At 42.3% G+C, this 7,895-nt stretch overlaps 1 protein-coding gene and 1 long non-coding RNA gene across 2 annotated transcripts; one reads left to right on the forward strand and one right to left on the reverse strand.

Moving 5' to 3' along the window:
* Positions 1 to 3,670: 3,670 nt before the first annotated feature.
* On the reverse strand, positions 3,671 to 4,419 carry LOC307054468. Its single transcript, XR_013810939.1, has 2 exons — positions 4,281 to 4,419; positions 3,671 to 4,132 (listed from the first exon to the last, which is right to left on the reverse strand). It is a non-coding gene; the product is annotated as an uncharacterized lncRNA (long non-coding RNA).
* A 2,595-nt stretch (positions 4,420 to 7,014) lies between these two features.
* On the forward strand, positions 7,015 to 7,221 carry LOC307054450 (protein transport protein Sec61 subunit gamma-like; the record flags this gene model as incomplete). The annotated part of the gene is made up of 1 exon (XM_079706143.1): positions 7,015 to 7,221. One exon carries the CDS (start codon positions 7,015 to 7,017, stop codon positions 7,219 to 7,221), a length of 207 nt encoding a protein of 68 aa, XP_079562269.1.
* Between the last annotated feature and the right edge of the window lie 674 nt (positions 7,222 to 7,895).

Raw genomic sequence — 7,895 nt, forward strand, 5'->3', positions numbered from 1 at the left:
GTATACATGTCTGGCTCTTGGAAGCTGGAAGCCCTAATTATTAATTATACTGTGTTAGACTTGGTTGTCACCCAGTACATCTCCTCTACTTGACCTGTGAGCACCTCCAGGGACCAGTGTAGCACATCTTCATCTCTGGATCCCAACACTTGGTCCCAAGCCTAGTCAGTGGTAGGACCTCTGTAGGCCTTTGTTGAGTGAATGATTTGGAAGGTGAAAAAACAATCCCTTGTCGCCAGCCTGAAAGCCATATCCCTGTCATGGCACATGGGTGTGAACTGGTGAGTCTGAGGATTCACATGAAATACATTCTTGCTCTTGGAATGTATTTCTTTCCACATATGGATGCCAAACGATGTCCAACTTTTCCTCTCTCCTCTTCACTGCTACTGTTTTTTGTTTACTTTCCAGGTGAAACTGATCCTGCATCCCAGACGGAATTTTGGAAGAGGTTTTGGTGGAGGTGAAAACCAAGCGCCTGAATGGTTTTATTGCTGAAAGTCCTGAGTCTGGGAAACCTCTCAGTCTTGGGGTTTCCCTCAGAATGAAAAACAAGGGGAAGCTGACTGGCAGGTACACGGACAAGACAGAGATCTTTTGAATTCCCAACTTTATCAAAGCTTGGTTTGATAGATTCTGTACAGTTCTGTTAGGTTACATTGAATTTGGTACTTAGGTGAGTATGGAGCAGATCAGATTTTTGTTCTGGTTCCATTCAAATTTTTATTCTCTGTACAAAGTAATACCATTGGCAACTTTACAAAAGTTACAGCGTGCAGTATTTCTTGACATGCTAAAGTGGCCAACATTGAGACTGAGGAAATACATGTATTAATTTTGGATCATAGTTCCTTTTCTAAGCCTATTTTTGGACTGCAGTTTGCTGTCATCAACACCAAATCTTCCTTGGTGAAGTATTTTCTCAAAAACAAGTCTTTATGAGTAATCATCAGAGAAAGGAAGCAGGTTAATTTTACTTTGAAAACTCTGTTGGGTGCCAAAGCTGGTAGGATGTACAAAAATACAGGCTTGAACTGTTTCAGAAATGGATTTTAAAGAATTGTGGCTAATATTTTTCATCCCAGTGACTATTTCTGAGTTCAAATTTAGTGGAAGATGATTATGGTTACTTAACAGAAACATGATCAGACAGGTATTTTATATCCTGGTACGTTCTTTTTTTTTTTTTTTTTTTTTTTTTTTGCCGTACGCGGGCCTCTCACCACTGTGGCCTCTCCCACTGTGGAGCACAGGCTCCGGACGCACAGGCTCAGTGGCCATGGCGCACGAGCCCAACCGCTCCGCGGCACGTGGGATCCTCCCGGACCAGGGCATGAACCCGTGTCCCCTGCATCAGCAGGCGGACTCTCAACCACTGCACCACCAGGGAAGTCCCTGGTACATTCTTTATGCTCTCTCACTGGGCCAGCAGATTCCATATGTCTAGTTCCCACGGTCTAGACCCTCCCTAGTGTTGTCAGCCCACCATTGACAATGTCCAGTTTAAAACACAGATCTGAGTAAGTCATCCTCCTGCTTAAAAATCCTCACTAGCTATCCCACTTCTCCCAGGATAAAGTCGAAGACATCCCAGGCTTGTGTGAGCTGATCCTCTGTTGAGCCTATAAGCTTGCTTCCTGGCTCTTTCATAGCCTTTTTAGAACCCTTCACTTATTCACATAACAAAAAATTAGCCATTTCAAACTAAACAAGTTAGTGGTATTTAGTACACTTACAATGTTGTGCAACCACCACTATGATCCAGTTTCAGAATATTTTCATCACCCCCAAAGGAAACCATGTACACATTAAGTAGTCACTCCCTATTGCCCTTCCCCAAGCCTCTGGCAACCACCAACCTACTTTCTGTGTCCCTGGACTTATCTGTTCTGGACATTTCATATGTATAGAATCATTGTGTGGAACATTGAATGGAATCATGTATAATATATGACCTGTGTGTCTAGTTTCTTTTATATAATACAATATTTTTGAGGTTCCTTTGTGTGGTGACAGTACAGTATTAGAAATTCATGCCTTTCTATGTTTGAATAATATTCTGTTGTATGGATATAGCACATTCATCTGATGGTAGACATTTGGATTGTTTCCATTTTTTGGCTATTATGACTAGTACATGCACGTATGTGTATTTGCTTGGGTACCTGTTTTCAATTCTTTTGGATATATACCTAGGAGTGGAATTGCTGGGTCATATAGTATTTCTATATTTAATGTAGAAGAATTGCCAGACTGTTTTCTTCCCTTTTCTCTCGTGTTTCTATAATACAATATATTCAAGAAAATTTCTACTATAGTACAGTTATAAGATACCTTTAGTTATGACAGGCTGTATATGTATCTGATGGCAGGGATTAGGTCTTATTTATTTGTGAATCTCCAATACCCGGTACAGGGCTGCACAGAGAAGGTACTCAAAAAATGTTTGTAGAATTGGATTGACTATAGAGGAATTATATGCAATTTTATCCTTGAGGAAGATGTGGTGTGTGTGGTAAGGCTGTGAATATGAGTGATGGGCTAAGTGGAGATAGGGTGTGGGTGAAGTGAAGAAGACCCTCCCTACTCCTTTGGACAAAGGAAAAGGAAGACCCGGTGTGGTAGAACTAGTTATCCATAGACCTGGCTTCTCTTGCTGGTTTGCCTTTAACTAACTCATTATAATTTTCTGAGAAGTTCGACTCTCCTCTTTGTCAAATGAAAAGATTGAATATCTTAGTGATATTCCATTTTTTGGGTTTGTTTTAAGCAATGGGAACTGTTTTATTCATATGAACTCACTGGTGGAAGCCCAGTATGCCTTGGTGGGGGGAAGGGCACAGACCAGAATGCAGGGCAGCCCCAAGACCTTGGCAGGACCCTGAGACTCAAGGTCCCAGCACATTCAGTAGCTCTGAGAGACCTCTGTTCTAGAAAGATCAAGGAAGCATTAATGCACACAAGTACATATTATTCTGCAAAAAAAAAGAATTTTTTCCAAGGAATAGAGAGGAGCTTAAGGATTGAGACAGCAACTTCAATGGGAAAAGAACAAAAGATCTGATGAAAAGTTACAGTGAGTAGTACATTTGGTTAAAAAGGGGGTCCCCAACCTCCTTCTCACCTCCTCATACTTAAAAAGAAAAGATGTTGCAGGTTGACTTCATGAATAGAATTGTCAAACATTTGTACTCTCCTAACTGTGAAAGGATTCCTGCTCCATAGCACTTCCTCTGCAAGTGTCCTGCCTGGTATCATAGCTGAACGTGTCGCTGAGCAGGCCTGGTCTGGTCCTTACTTTCTGGGTTTCCTTTTTCTTTTCCCCTCTCTCTCTCTCCTGGCAAAATGTCTTGAAAACATGACATTTACACTCCACCCTCATGTTATCTTTTCTCTCTAGTTCTTTGCTTTTGAACTAGCCTTGAACATCGTGAGGGTTAGCTGAGGCCCCCAGACCGCTTCCTGGCACGCCTATGGCATCAACAGGCCATAACCTCTCTCTCCACTGGATTGCTGCTGATGCTTGGCTTGCTTTGGTCTTGTTCAATTTTTTATTTCTGCTGAAGCTCATTTTTAGGCAACAGTTCTGAAAATATACTGCCTGAACCTCAAAATCTCTTCTGTTTATTCAGGTTGAGGCACAGAAGTCATTCAGGCACTGAGACCGAAGTTGGTTTACACGGATGTCTGAATTAGCCCCCAAACCATGTTTTTATTGTGAATATCCCTACGTGTCATCATAGAAACATAGTTCGAGCAGTGTAACTGCAAACAGTATTCACATTCCACTATTAACCCTCTTGTTCATTTTTTTTTTTTCTTTTTTTTGTGAGGCTCTTCTGGAAATTCTACAACTTCTTTTTTTTTTTTTTTTTTTTTTTGCGGTACACGGGCCTCTCACTGTTGTGGTCTCTCCCGTTGCGGAGCACAGGCTCCGGATGCGCAGGCTCAGCGGCCATGGCTCACGGGCCCAGCCGCTCCGCGGCATATGGGATCCTCCCAGACCGGGGCACGAACCCGTATCCCCTGCATCGGCAGGCGGACTCTCAACCACTGCGCCACCAGGGAGGCCCTACAACTTCTTTTAAAACAGATTTTCTGGACAATGACTGCCCCTTTTGGTGGTAGAGCCCTATTACAAAAATAGAAAGGAAATTCAGTTTCAATATCCCTCTGATTTTACTTTCTTAACAGTTGTTTTCCCTCCAAAATGGGCATGAACGTAAACACTGCAATATTTTCACCATTTCTTTAAATGCTTTTTAAGAAAGGGAACTTACAGTTTTCCGGAGGATACCTGTATGACGTTAATCCCTCTTGCTCCGCCATGATGCTGTGGGACTAGTGGAGGATTGGATGCCGTAATCCTTTAAATAGCACTTCAAAAATGATTTAGAGAAGCTAAAATCTGTCTTGTAAACCCCAGAACTTGTCTCAGATCTTGCCTCGATCAACTTCCAAAGTATAATGCAACGTGATCATGTTCCTCTGGAGAAACCTGTGAAACAGGTCTTTGAGCTCCATTGGATGTGTCAGAGTTTTAATTGATTCTTTACCATGTCTCTGCCCCCCCCTAATAGCAGTGCTAAGGACAGGACGTGTTTTATGGGAACAGTCACCCAGAGCTTAATTTGTTGTTGCGTAGTAGACAAGACTATTTCCCAATGAAAGTTAATCTGTTTCGTGCCCTGAGAGTTTCTTCCTGATCAAGTGTGGTCTGCTGATTATTGAGAGTGCAAACCTTGATAGCCTCCAATTAGCACTGATGCGATTCCAGGGAAAGCTTACTGCCTATTCCTTGCCAGTTATAGAAAAACATTTTGGTTGAAAAGAGGTGTGCCACAGAACTCTGTTCTTGAGTTCATTTACTTTTCTGTTGCTTCTTGGATCACAAGATAGGGGTGAGCCACACGCCCTTATTACAAGCCATATAAAGTACCTCACATATATTATCTCATTTTGTCCTCATGATAACGTTGCAAAGAGGGCAGGCAAGTATCATTATGCCCATTTTACAGATAAGAAAACTGAGTCCCAAATAGCTTTGCAACTTACTTAAGGAACCACCAGTAATAAGCACCAAGCAAGGACTAGAAAGCAGATACTCTTTTTAGTAATTACCCTCTTTCTTGGACATTAGCCAAGACTGCTCTACCTAGAGCTTACTGCAGTGGAATTTCTGCCCCCCAACACAATTCGTTTATTCATTCAATCCACAAACACTTGCAGTGAGTATGAACTTGGGGCCTCAAAATTCAGATCTGCAAAACAAAGGTAGATTTATTTTTAAACTTCAAGTAAATTCTCTCTTGGGTCCTCATTCCTCCTGGTGGCAGAAACTGGTCAATTCTAGGTTTTCTCTGCCAGCTCAGGGAATTTCCCCCTCCTCCCTTTTCTTCTGTAGTTGTATATAGGTTCAGGCCATTGGAAGGTTTGTGTGTGTGTGTGTGTGAGTGTGTGACAGTGTGTGTGTTATGGAGATGGTAGATGCATATGGCCTTCTGGGGTCTTGTTACTCTGATTGCTGTTGAAATGTGTGGCCCATCTGGTCTTCCAACACTTGGTAAATACTAGCATTTATTGCTATGTGATTTTTTAAAAACCCTGCTCTTGAGGCATCTGTAGAACTGCTGGCTTGCCTTCTTTCATCTAGCTTCTATGTCCCCCTTGTAAGTATGAGAGACACTTGGCTGCCCTCCTGAGCTACTCTGAGGATTTGGGGGAATTTCATAGGACTCTCTCAGGCCTCTTGGTTTAGCCTTGTCATATGTCTTTTATTCGAAGCTTCTCTCTCCTACCCTATTGTGTGTGGGAGTGGGGAGAGGAGACTGTTTCCCCACCTCCTCAGGTATCACCTTGTGTGAGGCACAGGTCTCCTCTACCCCTGTATCTACCAAACCAACCTGGGGTGTATCTCATTTCCCTGACTACACACATATCCCCTCACCCTGGCCTTACCCAAGGGAAGGAGGGAGGGTGGGTTGAGGGGCATAAACAGGGACATTCTCCATCATCCAAGTGTCTGCTCTGCTGTCCAATGCTCTCCTCTAGAGCAGGTAAATTTTACTTCCTCTGGGTCAGGGGGTGGGATGGGGGTGGGGAGGAAGGATTAGCCCAGCAAGTATTCATCCAAATCTATTATCTCTGCCAGGAGCTCAGCTTTTGAAGGTCAAAAGTTATGAGTTAACTATTTTTATTCTCTCTTCCTTGAAGCAGTAAAGGTGGAATGTCTTAGCTGTCTAGGCTAGGGGGCGAGCAATGGGGTACACATAACTCTCTGTGTGTGTGTGTGTGTGTGTGTGTGAGAGAGAGAGAGAGAGAGAGAGAGAGAGAGAGGGAGAGAGAGAGAGAGAAAGAGAGAGAGAGAGAAGCTGTTAATGCCTCATAATATTACCCTGAGTTTGGTCATTTTTGCCTAACATGTTCCAGATTCTCTGCCAGATGGGGAATATAGAGGTGAGCAGACTATATACCTTGCCTAAGATGTTTACAGCCTAGTGAGAAAGGCAGAGACAAGGAGGTTGGCCCTAAGGTGAGATGCAGGCTGAGAGTGGTGTGCACTATTTAAACCAGTGTAGTGTGCTGGCTGATTGGAAAGATGTATAAGGTGCCACTTGTACCCTTTCCCAAAGACCCAAGCAAAGACTTTACAATTCTACAGTTTCCCTGTTATCCAAGCTATTTGGTGCTCACCACTTTGGGTAACTGATCTGAACTAAGATTTAAGTGGAAAGCAAAAGGAAAATTAATAGTAAAACAATTATAATTTTGTATCTATGATCTCACAGGACCTTCTCCACCTCAGTGAGAGCTTGTAGGGTTATCTCCACGTGGCCCATATACAGCCAGGGTTACTTAATAGCATCTTCTAGGTACCACTGCAAGCTGAGAAACATTAATTTGGCATTATGAAATAATTTGAAGCCGGACCCAGCTTCCGGTTCTGGTGGGCGTTTGTCTGTTGTCTGTTGTGCTATGTGTCTTTGGCTCGTGAGTGGACGGTGGGCAGGCATCATGGATCAGGTAATGCAGTTCATTGAGCCAAGTTGGCAGTTTGTGAAGGACTCAATTCGGCTGGTTAAAAGATTCACCAAACCTGATAGAAAAGAATTCCAGAAGATTGCCATGGCAACAGCAATAGGATTTGCTGTAATGGGATTCACTGGCTTTTTTGTGAAATTGATCCATATTCCTGTTAATAACATCATTGTTGGTGGCTGAATACCTCTGTAGAAAAGTGTTTTTCATCTTGTGGATTGGTGAACAAGTAAGGATTTGAGACGCTCATGGAGTAAAAACTTGCCTATATGTTTTGTGTTTTTCTTTCATTTTTTTTCTTCCAAGACATTTTCTATTTGTAAATTAAAATAATTTCAAAATTTATAAAAAGCAGTAATTTCAACTTTTACTTCTGTTTCTCAAAAAAGCCTAAAAGAGAATATGTTCATTGCATAGAGCAAATTCCCTCCTCTTCTTTCATCTTCTCTTTTCTCCTTCTCTCTCTTCCTCTTCCCTTCCTATTTGTCCTATCTATCTGTCTATCTATCTATCCATCCATCCATCCATCTATCCATCTATCATCATCTATCATCCATTCATCTGTCTCATGGCCAGCTTTGCTCTTTTACCAGTCCAAATTCCCACCCCAGATCTCTCAAACTGAGCTGGCGTAGTCTTTTGAGAAAAAAAATAAACATTTTCAACCATTTCCTGTTTTAGTTTCCTCTCTTGCTCTTTCTCCTTTTCTTTTTCCTCTCCTTCCAGTCCAGTAGCAACCTGTCCTTTTAAATACAAATCTAAATATTACTTTAGCTACATATTATAGATCTAGAAAAAAGTCTGGTGAAGACAGAACCATCCTTAGCACGCTGTGGGTAGAGGTCGGGGTGATGGGT

The sequence above is a fragment of the Hyperoodon ampullatus genome (assembly GCF_949752795.1).
Source record: "Hyperoodon ampullatus genome assembly, chromosome: 6".
In the NCBI taxonomy this organism is placed as follows: domain Eukaryota; kingdom Metazoa; phylum Chordata; class Mammalia; order Artiodactyla; family Ziphiidae; genus Hyperoodon; species Hyperoodon ampullatus.